Source organism: Carcharhinus amblyrhynchos, unplaced genomic scaffold, assembly GCF_965287045.1.
Source record: "Carcharhinus amblyrhynchos unplaced genomic scaffold, sCarAmb.v2.hapA scaffold_56, whole genome shotgun sequence".
NCBI lineage: Eukaryota > Metazoa > Chordata > Chondrichthyes > Carcharhiniformes > Carcharhinidae > Carcharhinus > Carcharhinus amblyrhynchos.
This window is the reverse complement of record NW_027649797.1, coordinates 96,788-111,833: the sequence shown is the minus strand read 5'-3', so window position 1 is coordinate 111,833 and position 15,046 is coordinate 96,788. Positions and strand designations below refer to the sequence as shown.

At 42.3% G+C, this 15,046-nt stretch overlaps 1 protein-coding gene across 3 annotated transcripts in view; it reads right to left on the bottom strand.

Annotated features, from left to right (window-relative positions):
* LOC145337667 (MORN repeat-containing protein 1-like) overlaps nt 1–15,046 on the bottom strand; it is a 189,933-nt gene that overhangs the window by 161,031 nt on the left and 13,856 nt on the right. For all 3 annotated transcript variants that reach the window (XM_080182483.1, XM_080182481.1, XM_080182482.1), the window contains exons 4-6: nt 14,091–14,201; nt 13,843–13,933; nt 7,563–7,650 (exon numbers count right to left, since the gene is read on the bottom strand). In XM_080182483.1, the coding sequence (XP_080038609.1) occupies nt 7,563–7,650; nt 13,843–13,933; nt 14,091–14,201 (290 nt within the window). The remainder of the gene's footprint in view (nt 1–7,562; nt 7,651–13,842; nt 13,934–14,090; nt 14,202–15,046) is intronic.

Genomic DNA, 15,046 nt, shown 5'->3' with positions numbered 1-15,046 from the left:
ATGTAATGCAAATTTATGCTGAGAGTTGGCCTTCAAGGTTTTGAGTAGTAATTTCTGCTTCCTTCACACCTCCCTCTGAAGGTCAGCGTGGTGGGGTTTGACTTTAAATGTCCTGTCATTTACTTTTCTACGAAAATGTTGCAGTCGTTCCGGAAAAAGGGAGGAGGTGGGACTAGGGGCAGATAGGACCGGGATAATGGTTTTAACATTCACACTGGCTCCCAAGCCAAGAATTCCTAGCTTAATTCTTTCCTCACCATCCCCCCCCCCCATCCTACGACATTGCCACTTCCATTCACTGGTCTGGAGTGTTGAGACCTGTTCTAACCCTCGCAAGATCAACAAGCTTGGGGCAAAGGATTTAAGCCCTTGTAGTAAAAACAAAATACTGTGGATGCTGGAAATCTGAAAAGGAGTCATACGAACTCAGGATGTTAACTTTATTTTCTCTCTCCACAGATGCTGTCAGACTTGTTGAGTCTTTCTAGCATTTTCTGGATTTAAGCCATTGCTGTTTTAGCTTGACTCAGTTCTTCACACTCAAAACCTGACTTCTTCCTGAGAATGGTTTGCTTCTTCTCCTCACAAGAATTCTCAACGCTCCTCTTTCTATCTGTCTGCTTTCTCTTTGTGTCTGCATGTGTGTGCTAATTGCTCTCATCCTCCAGTTCCTCTGCCTGTAGCTCTCCTTTGTGTCGGCCAGCCACACAGCTTCTGTCGTTAACTGTTGCTTTTGCTTCTAGGTCGAGGGTCACCAGGTCACTTACACCAGTATTTCTTATTGTCCAAGAAAATTATAATTGATCCCTGTACAATTGAATCAAACTCTTAAAAGTCATTTTCAAACATCCTTAAAAACAATTACAGATGGCACAGATACTTTGAAATTACACATTTTTCTTACTATACTGCTTTCAAGTTAAAGATCGTCACACTCCTCTCTCACCACTGCAGAAAGAGAAAGTTTTACCATAGTAAAGTTTCTTACAACAATGTTTGCAATACAGCAAGTTCTAACATCATAAACTAACACAAGAAACAACAATGGTACATTGTACTTACAAAGCAACCCTTATGACTAACATACTGTTTCTTTAACAATCGTATAAATCCAATCCGTTCATGTGACTTTAAGACATTGTTACCAACCCTTGTTCTTTAAAATCACGCATCTAAGTCACATTGTTTTGGTCTGCAACATGCACAAGTTTTAATGTTAGTGGCTGCAGCATCAAACTCCAACAAAACAGCCTTTGGCTCTTGGTGTCAAACACCAGAACCATGTGTGTATAGACAAGTACCTTGGTTTTGTCCTCTTCATGTTGCTTTTTTAAAAAATCTGTATTGGACTTTGTACAGTCAGGAGCCTGGATTTGTATTTGTGAGGGGTCCAAAGGTTTTACAGTTTTGTTTGGTGTAAAGAACAACATTACTGATACCTGGCAAACCAGCTGATCTTCTGGGTGCTGGTGGATGTGAACCAGAGTGAAGGACAAATCCCCTGTCATACTGCTTCTTCTTTCTAGATACAGCCATTTCCTTTGTTCTTCTTCACTAAATTGTCATCAGTGTGTTTACACTTTTTAAAACAGATTCTGAAACACTCTTTAGTTTTCATACCCTGATCTTCACTTTCAGAATGTGTTTGTAGGTTTTTGATGTCCAATTCTTTGAAAAAAGCTTCAGCCCGTCAAATGTCCGAATCGTCCTTCATAACAATTGAATTCACCTCATCTTTAAAAGTTCTTTCATAGGATGTGGGTGTCACTGGCATGACCAGCATTTGTTGCTCATCCTTAATTGCCCTAGAACTGAGTGGCTTGCTTGGCCACTTCAGATGACAATTCTGTGGGTCTGGAGGCACACAGAAAAAGAATGGGCAGCACTGCTGCCTCACAGCACCAGGGACCTGAATTCGATTCCTGACTCGGGTCACTGTGTAGAATTTGCATGTCCTTCCCGTGTCTGCGTGGGTTTCCACGTGGTGCTTCAGTTTTCTCCCACAGTATGAAAGACGCAGGCGCTGGAGTGTGGCAACTAGGGGAATCTCACAATAACTTCACTGCAGTGTTAATGTAAGCCTTACTTGTGACTAATAAATACACTTTACTTAGAAAAAAACAACACGTCAGCGGAAGTAGTTAGGCACAACAGATTTCCTTCCCTAAAGGACATGAGTTCTCACAACAATCAACAATAGCTGTTATGGTCACTATTACTGAGGCTATGGATTTTATTAACAGAACTTAAATTTCGCTAGCTACCATAGTGGGATTCGAACCTGTGTCTCCAGCACAACAACCTGAGCCTTGGAATCCTAGTCCAGTGACATTGCCACAACATCAAAATTTGCCCCAAGTCTTTATACTTAGGTTTATGTTTAATTTCAAATTCTTCACCATGATTGAACCCTTCAGTTTTCTTCTCCAGGATACACAGGTATTAGATTACCTCCTCTTCAGCAAGCAGTTTATTCTTCTGTAAAATCTTCTATAGTTCCTTTACGAACTCTGTTCAAGTTATGTAAATGTTCAGCTAAAAAAACTTGATTCTTTTTTCACAACTTTTTTTTACTTTTCATTCTCCCACTGGGTGCGCACTTTGTCTGAATCCTCTGGATGGCACAGTGGTTAGCACTGCTGCCTCACAGCGCCAGGGACCCAGGTTTGATTCCTGGCTTGAGTCACTGTCTGTCTGTGTGGAGTCTACACATTTTCCCCATGTCTGTGTGGGTTTCCGCCGGGTGCTCTGGTTTCCTTCCCCATTCTGAAAGACATGCTGGTTAGGTGGATTGACCATGCTAAATTCTCCCTCAGTGTACCTAAGCAGGTGCCGAAGTGTGGCGAATCGGGGATTTTCACAGTAACTTTACTGCAGTGTAATGTAAGCCTACTTGTGGCTAAGGTATAAATAAAATGAATGCTGTTACCTTTAATTCCAGACTTATTAACTGAATTTATATTCCATCAGCTGCCATGATGGGATTCAAACCTGTGTTCTCAGAGCATTAGCCTGGGCTTCTCAATTACTAGCCCAGTTATATTATTATACTGCCTTCCCATTATGACAGAAGTAGCCACTGAACTAAACCTGTCCTCTGAGCCTTCGTATTCAATCCAAGAAGGGCCTGGATGTCTATCCTTTCCATCTTTCTCAACAGAGCCAGGCTTTTTATAATCAACCTTACTCTCCTTCCAGTTTCTCTGGAAGATTCCAAAGTGGGGTCTGTTATTAATCGTCTTAAACGTTAACTCATAATTGCCTGCCAACGAGGCTTCCCTTATCTAATGAACTTTATGGTCCTCCAGGTAAGACCTTAACCCCACAGAGACACTAATTTTGAATTCCTCCACCAACATCATCTCCCTAAGGTTAAGTCTGGTTCCACCTTCATCGGTCTGCAGCACCTATCCAAAACTATTTCATTCCCAAGGCAAATTTTGCATTGGTCAGGCCTGCTCTCTTTCACAGATTTCAATATTTCTATTTTTAGACCTCTGGCAACATCCGTGTAATCACAGAGTGCTCTACTGAAAGAGGTGAGTACACCTCCAAAGTCCCTACCGTGACATGTTGTAGAGGAATAGTCCATTGCTCTTTCAGCCATTCATTGAAGTTTTCTAGAATGATAAGAAGTGCATCTCCACTCCCTTCTCACTAAATCCAGGTAATAACTCTTTGCCAAATCAAAATTAACAGGACTGTTTTCTGAGTCAGCTTCACTTTCCCCTCACATAGATCAATATTGCTTATTAACCAAGAAAACCATCATTGATCCTTCTACATTTGACGTAAGCTCGTAAAAATCATCTTCAAATGTTCTTAAAGGAAATTCCAGATTCCACAGGCAATTTCAAGAATTACAAATTTTCCTTGCTCTATTGCTTCCAGGACAAAAGTTCTCACACTGTCCAGATGCTGGGGCAATGTTCTAACCAAAATTTTGCTCCTCCACTGGCGAGAAATTCAGGATATTTAAAATAATCACTAGAAAACTGATGTGTACCTGGATCCCCAACATGCGCTCTCAGCAGGCACTACTCTCTGCCTGCAGCACCAATTTAGAAAATTACACTTATACTTGAATTGTTTATCCCTGAACTGGTTTGCTTTGTTAACTTTTGAGATTTACTGCAACTCTAAGAACTGAAAGCACCTCAAGCTGCACTTACGCAACAATGGGAGAGTTCGTGCTGGGTGGTTTTGGATCTCACTGGTAGTAAGAAGCTGCAGTGTCAGTCCAAAAATCAGAGTCCAGCCAATAATGTATTATTATATAGTTATTCTAATGCATACGTTGGCTACGGTTGGTGGATCTGGGTAGATGTGGTGGCTGGGGGCGAGAGGAGTACCAATGTGAAGTTGATGACCTCAATAGCCTTTTCTCCTCCTCAATCAGACGGCAGTGACTAGAACAGACAATCACAGGCTGCAGACAGTTCTACTCTGAGCTAAAGGGAAAACAGACAGGTTTTGATCTCATTATTCAAGAAGCCCAAGGCACTGCATGCCGAGCACAGTCGACAACTTTTGAAGTGTGGGAGAGGGGCATCGAAAGGCAGGGATTTAGGGAGGAGCAAAGTGCTCAGGTTTCAGAAGAATTGGCTACTAATAGCGGAATTGAGGTAGAGCTTGGGAAAGATGCAGAGGAGGCACAAATTGGAATAGCAGAGAAGAAAGAATTTTCCAATAAAGGTTGGATTTTATTACCCTATTTAATTCTCACATTATTAACTTTGGCAGGTTTCAGTTCATCAGGATTCCAGGAGATCAGAATATTCAAAGACTTTTAAAATTTATAACTAAGCGAAACATCCAAACACACACACAAACCACACTCATAAAAACAGTTCCAATGAATGGTGTGAAAAGAGAAGTGATTATACTATGGGAAAATGATGTTATCAGGCACTGAATCTGAATTAATTCATTCATTACACAGTGCCATGGTGAGGTAACGTGTTCCTGCCTGCACGCACTCCACACAGCTGCACTACTGACGTCTGGGGAGACTGGAGCCTGGAGCCTACAGTGGGCAATGACGCCAAATGGCATCCACAGTCCTGCAGGAGTTAACCATTTGCATGCCAAAGTTTTACTTTCTGCCAAGACTGGATTTACATTTGCTGGTCCCTGCTCCACATAGAACACAGCTATGTAAGAGATGTTTAATAACAGTGCACTTTTTGATTCTGTCTGAGAACCAGAGCTGAAAATAAAAGGAGGAAACAAAATGATCAAGGAACAACTATTTTTATAGAAGAATGTTAATTTAGGACTGTATACTAATTTATTCTTTTAATTTTTAAAATGTTTCATTATTTTGTTCTCATCTCATTTTTCTCAAAGCACAAATCATTCCCCAGCTTAGCTACCAACTGCCAGGTTTTGCTTATGGTGTTCTATAAACCAGCTGCAGCATCCTGTGACAATCCCACTCCCTCCCTTCCTCATCTTTTCCCTGCAATAGCACAGCCTGGATTGGAGATTCTTGGGTTCATGTCACCCTATCTGTAACACCCACAACTTGCTTGGGCTTGCAAAATCTCACTGACTGTCCTGGCTGGAGACAATATACACCTCCTTAACTTGTGCTTGGCCCTCTCTCCACTCACATTGTCTGTACCTTTAAGACTTGATTACCTGTAAAGATTTGCATTCCAACCATTACCTTGTAAATTGAGTTTGTGTCTGTATATGCCCTGTTTGTGAACACAAGTCCGCACTCACCTGATGAAGAACCAGCACTCCGAAAACTTGTGCTGTCAAATAAACCTGTTGGATTTTAACCTTGTGTTGTGAGACTCTTAACTGTGCTTTCGCTGACATCTCCATATCTTGGGGGTTCACCACATACACTGCTCCATGGAGGTTCCACCTAAACCCTCATTAATAATCTTACAGTAGAAGAACAGAAGCCCTATTCACTGCTGCATGGTAGAGGGCAACCCCCTGGCCCATCTGTCTTTAAACCCTATTTACTGCTCTGCTGGAAGGTTTGGAGGGAGTACAGAAAAGTTTTACCAGGATGTTGCCTGCTATGGAGGGTATTAGCTCTGAGGGGAGATTGAATAAACTGGGATTGTTCTCCCTGGAAAGATGGATAGAAGTTTATAAGATTATGAGAGGTATAGATAGGGTGAACAGTTGAAAGCTTTTTCCCAGGGCAGAAATGACAATTACAAGGGGGCAGAAGTTCAAGATAAGGGGGAAAGATTCAGTAGAGATGTGCGGGGGAAGTTTTTTACACAGAGATTGGTGGGGTCCTGGAATGCACTGCCCAGTTAGGTGGTTGAGGCAGTTACATTAGCCACATAAGACTTATCTTGATAGACATATGAACAAACGGGGAATAGAGGGATATAAGCCGTTGGTCTAGATAGGTAAACGTGATCGGGGCAGGCTTGGAGGCTTGAAGGGCCTGTTTCTGTAATATACTATTCTTTGTTCTTTGAATCAGAATTTACTACTACAGAGCCAGAGAGACCTCCATTTACTACTCTGCAGTGGGGATGAATCTCCCACTTGCTCTCCAAAGCAGGAGAAACCTCTACGTTGTTCCCAGTCGTCTGGAGCCCTATTTACTGCCCCACAAGGTTTGCCAATGCTTGTCACAGTTTTTGAAAAATACTAAATTTCAAAACTCCTGACTACAAAGAGAATTCTATTCTCAGATGAAAGATTTTGGGATTTGGTTCAGAAGTTGGTATTTTCATTCTTTGTTGTAAGAAAAGCTTCAGTTGAGGGTGGGACAACATTTAAACCTGAAGGGCTTAATACAGTACTATAAATAGATTGTGTGTTGTTGTACTAAATGGGAAGGTGCCACTTTTCATCCCCAGACTGTGCTATGTTAGCTGATCTCAGAATGGACTGGGCTTCAACTGTCACAAGTCAAATGTTGCATCTAGTAATGTCACGGGAGTACAATCTACATTACATGAGCCACATCCAGCTTTGACAATCTAGCAGATTGAATAGAAGTAACACAGTTCAGTTCATCCTAGTTTTCCCCATTTAATTTGATGAGCCTATAGGTTACAAAGGAGTTGTTCTCTTACTGAATCATAAATCTTACAAATCCTAAATTCAAAACCAAGCTCAGATAGTAACAGCAACTTGAGACATCAGGAATCGATAGGAATATTAATTTCAACTTTATCTGCAGTCTACATGGCACATGGCAGCAGTAGATGAGCATCAGGTTGAGGTTGGGTGTGATGGCCTCCATGGTTAAATAACCTATTGAAGCTCATTGTACAAGCACTCACATGAGGAATGTCAACTTGGTTGAAATATAACAGGGCTGATACCTTTGTTGGAGGGGTAACCGGGTAAATATCAATGTTATCATGCTTGGATGGGATGAAGGTCAAAGTGTGAGGAAGAGAGTAAAGAGAAGAAACCTGGGAGCATTTGACTTCTTTTGAAATAATACTGCAGTTTTAAAAGATGCGGTCAACTTTTGCTTCTGAAAATTTGCAATCTGTTAAAGCCTGCAAAGTGTTGCCTTTGAGTTGAAGAACATGTGCACAGTGACATCTACTGCCAAATAGGAATACCTCGTAAAGGGAGCCATCTGCATACTGCAGTATGCCATGGCCTTGCCGCCGGTCCAGGACCCAATCTCCCTGGTAGTGGTCCCCATTCCTGAATAAGAGAGCAAAATAGGGGACATGTTTTATATTTTACTTTTCAACAAATTCATAAATGATTCATCTTAAAGCACTGAATTTAAAAACATTTAGTCAGCTTGCTTCCCACCCCCCTCCCCCAAAGCATTGAATTTAAAAACATGTAGTCAGCTGGCTCTCTCTCCTCCTCCTTCCTCCTCCCTCCCCCCCCACCCCCCAACTTACTGGCAAGAGAGAACACCAACCAATTTGAAACAGAGCTGTATACTCCTGGAGGTTCAGTTCCTGTTGGTGACAGGTTTAGCTGATGGTAACCTCAAGAAGAGGCAGAGGTAGGAGCACTACAACTGATCTTGGAAGCTGAGGTGGAGTGAGATGGGTGTTGCCCTGATCATTGTGCAATGACCTCTGTCGAAAAGGGCACACTGGGTAAGGAGAAATTCAGGTTATTTTGCAATTCCCCCCTTGGTTGAATATCCAGCAAACAGTAATTGTTTGTGTTTGCAAATAAATAGTAAGCCCTTGGGCAAGGTACCAGAACTTGTTGTGCCCATGGAATTGTAACCCAGCATGAGTCAGCAAGCTATGATAAAATGTGAAAAGGCGAATAAAGTGCTGATTAAGTATTAGGGGCAGGTGCAGGACAGAGGACATTGATTCAGCTGAAGTGGCAATGCTGCCAATTTGCTATTGGAAAGTTTTCTGCTGTTGCTGGTATGCTCGAACTGCACAAAAATAAATAAATCTGTTCTCTGCAGGCTCCAGACCGTCTGCTGGAGTTTCCTGAAGCGAAGCGAGACAAAGAGGAAGTACCATAAGATCCAGTGCATCAGGCGCAACTTTACTCTTCAGCTACAAGCACAGTACAATCCATGCTTTGCTGCGGATGGAACTTCTTCATTGCTTAAACGCTACACCTTTCAGTTGTAAATTGATTTACTAAGATCATCTTAAAATTTTTGTAAAGTTTTCATAGACATTTTTTAATCTCCTACAAGAAATACCAGAGGACAGACACGGGTAATCAATAAGCAAATTTATCGTTGAGACTGCAGTAACAATAGTTTTACTGGGGGATGCTAAAAATGGCAGCTGCCCCACTTCACCTGAATGTCTTCTGGCAGCACTTATTCTGTAGAAATCTGTCTCAAAACTTTTAAATAAGCTCCAAATAATAAAAAGGAGGAAGTAGCTTGTATCTAGAAAGCTTCTTTCATGTCAGGATGTTCCAAAGTGTTTCAGAGCTTAAACATTCATTCTCTCCATCACTGGCACACCATGACTGCTGCATGCGCTATCTATAGGCACAATGCAGCAACTTGAGTGATTTTTACAAAGCACCTCCCAAGCTTGTGACCTTAACCATGTAAAAAAACAGGGGCAGCTAGCATTGGCGAATATCAGCATCTCCAAATTACACATTATCACAAGTTGGAAATATATATTCTCACTTCTTCATCAACACTAGGTCAAAATCATGGAACTCCCTGCCCAACATCACAGTGATGGCATTTCACCACACGAAGAGCCGTGGTTCCAAAATGTGACACATCACCACTACTACAAGGGCAACTTAGGAGGGGTGATAAATGTCACCTTTTCAGTAAAGCCCACATCCCAAGAATGAATGAAAAAACAGCCAATGAATTACTTTGAACTGTTGTCACCTCTTTTACAGGCAGGTAGGGGAGACCATTTATGCAGCCCACCTACAGCAATGAGACAAAGACCAGCTTATCTGCATTGCTGATGTTGGTGGAGGGATAAGTGCTTGCTGAAACACCATGAAAAGTCCCCTGCTTCCATTTCAATAGTGTGATCATTTAACATGCAGGCGGATGGAGCTCAGTTTAATGTTTATCCAAAAAAAAAATCACACTTCAAACAATGCTGCACTCATTCAAGTGCTGCACTGAGGTTTCAGCCTAGATCAAATGTCCAGGTGCCAGAAGTGGGACTTTTAACTTACAGTTTTCCAACATAGAAACAGTTCATTGCAAACGCGTCTTCCCTGTTTGTCTTTACTCAGTACTAGAGTTAGACTCCATGTAGTCCAAAGCACAATGGGAGTGAGACCAATTCATTCCTGTGTGTCCAATGCAATTCTATTCTAGTCAAGTCAGGAATTGACTCTGTGGAGTCATACTGGTACATTTACATTCACTCCTCTGCACTGTTGCACCTTCTATTAACATTATACTCCTGTCTTGTAGAGACACACAGCTCCCACTGGCTGGTTAAAACAGCAGAAATACTGTTAGCTAATGAAAAGACAAATTCAGATAATACCCCTTCTCTTCACAATTTTATACAATGAGTGGTCTGAGTTCAGTATATTGCCATGTAATTTACTCCAAGCCATTAATCTATACAAGTGACCTTGGCAACTCCTCCAGCATCTGAGTAAAGTCTTTGCTCAATGTAACAGAGTCAAACATAATAGAGAGGTTTTAGTCCCTGGTCTGTGCTAAATCTGCCAATCTTAATGGCATGAAGGAGAGGATCCACCAACTGGCTTTAATGCCTCTGCATAGTGGCAAGTGGGATTGAAGAAAATTGGCTAGAATTTTCCACTCCTAAACAGTATCAAGTACTCTCTGTTGGAAAGTGCAGGTGTGTGGACATAAGGTGCGGCCAACAGCAGCCTCCGCTGTGGTTTACCAGGGTCAAACACTGGCCAGCCATGTTTAGCTAAAATCAAGACTGGACAGGAGTAGGGAAAGGTGCAGGGTAATGCTTTGCTGATGAAGAAATTTATTAAAAACTTTAAAAACATTATAATAAACTAATGTTCTCGTACGTCAACTAAAATAGGTTTCTAGTTAAACAAATAAACTTTTGGCAGCAGAAATCCATTTTTGGAATTGCTAGACGCCCACTGAAAAACTTGACTATCCAGTTCATGACGAGCAGAACATTCTGCCAAAATACACAAATAAGTGCTGCCTCAGTGAGATTCGTTAAAACTGCACTCCTGCATTATTCAGTGTCTGTGCAAATTTACCCCAATATTACTCAATACCTATAGAACTGTATCCCAACATTAAACAGTGCACGTAGAACTATATCTCAACATTACACAGCGTCTGTGGAAAGGTAGTGCAACATTACTCAGTGTTGTGGAACTCTAAACCCGACGTTACACTGTGTCAGTGTAACTGTATCCCAAAATTACTCAGTGTCTGTGGAATTATACTCCAACATTGCTCAGTGTCTGTGTAACTGTACCCCAATATTACTGAGTGCCTGTGGAAGTGTACCCCAACATTACTCAGTGCCTGTAGAAAGATACTCCAACATTATTCAGTGCCTGTGGAAGTGTACCCCAACATTACTCAGTGCCTGTGGAACTGAACCCCTACATTACTCAGTGCCTGTGGAAATGTACCACTACACTACTCAGAATGAATGGAAGTGTACCCCAACATTACTCAGTGCCTGTGGAAATGTACCACTACACTACTCAGAATGAATGGAAGTGTACCCCAACATTACTCAGTGCCTGTGGAAATGTACCACTACACTACTCAGAATGAATGGAAGTGTACCCCAACATTACTCAGTGCCTGTGGAACTGAACCCCTACATTACTCAGTGCCTGTGGAAGTGTACCCATACACTACTCAGTGCCTGTGGAAATGTACCACTACACTACTCAAAATGAATGGAATTGTACCCCAACATTACTCAGTGCCTGTAGAACTGAACCCCAACATTACTCAGTGCCTATGGAACTGAACCCCAACATTACTCAGTGCCTGTGGAACTGAACCCTAACATTACTCAGTGCCTGTGGAATTGTACCCCAACATTACTTAGTACCAGTGGAACTGAACCCCAACATTACTCAGTGCCTCTGGAACTGAACCCCAACATTACTCAATGCCTGTGGAACTGAACCCCAACATTACTCAGTGCCTGTGGAATTGTACCCCAACATTACTCAGTGCCTGTGGAATTATACCCCAACATTACTCAGTGCCTGTGGAATTGTACCCTAACATTACTCAGTGCCTGTGGAATTGTACCCTGACATTACTGACATGTCAGTCTATGGACCAGTACCGTAACTCTCTACAGCTTTCATTGAAAATCCTATCCCAGGGTGGCATGGCGGTCAGCACTGCTGCTTCACAGCACTAGGGGCTCGGGTTCGATTCCTGGCTTGAGTCACTGTCCATGTGAAGGTTGCATGTTCTCCCTGCGTGCAGGTGCTCCGGTTTCCTCCCATAGTCCAAAAGACATGCTGGTTAGGTGCATTGGCCATGCTAAATTCTCCCTCAGCGTACCCGAACAAGCGCCGGAGTGTGGCAACTAGGGGATTTTCACAGTAACCTCATCGCAGTGTTAATGTAAGCCTACTTGTGACACTAATAAATAAATTTTAAACTTTAGAATTGAGTCAGTACCCTATGCACAATGTGAAAAAAATGGAATAATCAAGCACAGTTGTATACAGCACTTTGATCATTGCATCCAATAACCACCTGAAGTCCACAGTTACCTGGCAGCGTGAGCAGTTGGTGTCACTAGCTGCAACCTGAGCACAATATAATTGTAGGTGATGCCAGTACCAAGGTCAGTCACCTTTGTTTTGCTTCTGGTTCCAAACAGATGTCACCTGCTTTTTCCTCACATTTATTTCTCTCTTGACGTTGCCCAGTTTCTCTGAGTGTCTACTTTTGCCTCACTAAAACGGTCCCCATTGCATGCAAGCCCAGAGGGTACCTCAGCTGAGCCTTGTCTTCCTCACCTAATGATCACAAACACGCATTTGCCAAGAGAGATCACTGGAGAGCCAGCAGGAGCAGCAACCCTGGCTGATTTACTCTGTTCTAGCCTAGGGGCTTGGTGTTGGCGTTGTTTTTTCCCTTCTTCCAATCCAGCCAAGGTCAGCACAGACCGGCGACTGAACTTTACCATTCAAACACAGGCTGTGTCAGACAATCAATTCCAATGAAAACATAGTGGATATTAAAGGTATGAGAAAGCTGCTTGAGAGAAGGCAGGCAATGCTTCTGATCAAGCCACTGCCATGATACAAGGGCACAAGGTCATTAAAACATGACTGTGTAGATGAGTAACTGGGAGCAGGAATATTAATGAAATCTTTCACAAAGGAATTCACTTGAGATTTGACAGAATGGAATTTGTATTGATGGAGCAACAAAGACTTTCTAACCCAGCAGTACAGGAGTCATTAGTTCTTGTCAAAGCAATCTTTTTCCTCATTAATTGATTTTAAAGCTCTTCATATGCAGGGTGTAGTGACCTGTTCTATGTATTGTGTGTACAATGAGAGCAGAGACCAAGTTTCTAAACAGTTTTTTCTGACAATTTAATCCCCACCCGTCTCTTTCTGAAAGCACTGGGTCCCAGATGAGCTACTCTTCATGGAGACTATCATGCTCTGCACCTTATCCAAGTGTGACATTTCAGATTTGATTGAACTGTGAGAGTGAGGTGGAATTTCCCCTCCAAAACACTGACAATATTTTCCCATTTTATACACCATACTTAAAACCAGGCGGCATCATGGATAGCACTGCTGCCTCCTAGGACCTAGGTTCAATTCCAACCTTGGGTAACTGACTCTGTAGAGTTTGCATGTTCTCCTCTTGTCTGCGTGTGTTTCCTCCGGGTACTCCAGTTTCTTCCCACAGTCCAAAGATGTACAGGTTAGGTGGATTGTTCATGCTAAATTTCCCCTTAATGCCCAAAGAGGTGTAGGTTAAGTGGATTGGCCATGGTAATTGCACTGGGTTATGGCAGGGGGTTGGGAGAGTGGTTGGTGCTGGGTAAGATGTTCTTTTGAAGAGTCAGAACAGACTAGATGGGTTCAATGGCCTCCTCCTGCATTGTAGCAATTCTATGATGTCTACTTTATGAAAAGATTTCCCAGGTGATTTTCCAGTCCCAAGGATACACTGATGGGGTGAGAGGAACGAAGGTGAAAGACAGCTTGTGTGGAGGGTAAACACCAGCATGCTGTAATTAGGCCAAATGAATGTTCCTGTGATATAAATTCTATTTAATTTTATATATATTCTGGGACTTTCAAACTTGGGTGGAAAGGAACAGGTAAAACTTGGAGAAAAATCAGAAAAGCAGATGAGCTAGAAACATCTGTGTGCCTCATTTGTAAGTCACTAACTAAGAGGACTTGAGTGAAAACATCAACAGATTCTCAGCTCTGCCATTCACTTACTTATAGAACAACTCTCCTTCTCCTTGTTTCCTATTGTTGTGGAAGGATCCTCGGTACACTTGGCCTGCATTATCTATCAGTGCTCCATGTCCTAGACAAAGAAAACAAGTTAGTTACACATTCTGTCAGTAGCAAGCAGAGGGTCAGTCTCTGGCACTGTAGTTACAGGGGACGCCACAAGGTACAACATGAAGTTGCACAGCCAGGCTGCAGATGTAGTTAAAATCAGACAAAAAACAATCATTCACCTGTTCGGGCGCCATAGTGAAACTCCCCTTCATACCGGGCACCATCACGGTACTTCATCACTCCATAACCATGGATCTCTCCCTGGCAGAACTGTCCACAGTATTCATTTCCTATAACAATGTATAAGTATTTTTTATAAATTAATATCCAGGTTCCATTCCTCCTTTTCATTTTCATGCTGAATTTTTGCTAGTCATTTCAAAGAGCATGAAGCCCTCAGATACCTCCAGTAAACACCCATACTTTGTATGAAGTGTTGGATATAACCACCTTATCTTTCTTTCTTCCCAAAAGGGCCTGATGCCCTTGAGTACTGCACCAAGCTTCTACCACTCATGTACAAGACAAGACAATAAGTGATAAGGCTGTGTGCCCAGGGTGGCCATCACAGAGAAACCCAGTCCTGTCCTTACCAGATATCCATACACAGGCACTTTCCATAAGGAACCACGGAAAATGATTTCCACTGAATTGCAAAATGACCACCTTCCTTCACCTCATAAAATAACTGCAACTCCCTCAGCCGAATCACTATTAAAAACCTCTTGATTATCCCAATGTTCCTCTCGGTGATATCCCATCTTGCACATTCCCTAAATGTGAGTTCAACTAAAATTCTGCTACCTGTATCTCAACTTGCACCAACTCATATTTACCCATCACCAGAATGCTCGGTGATCCACACTGCGTCTCCGTCTGGCAACATCTGGAATTTAAAACTCTACCCCAATTCTTCCATGGCTTTTGCCCCTCTGTAGCCTCTGCCAGTCCTGGAATCTTCCAAGGTCTTCGCGCTCTTACAATTCTGGCATCTCCCACATCACCCATTTTAATTGCTCCACCAATGGTGGCCAAGTGTTTAGTGATCTGCCTCAATATCTCCTTATGTGGGTCAATGTCAAATGTTCATAGAATCATAGAATTCAATAGTGCAGAAGAGGCCATTTAGGCCACT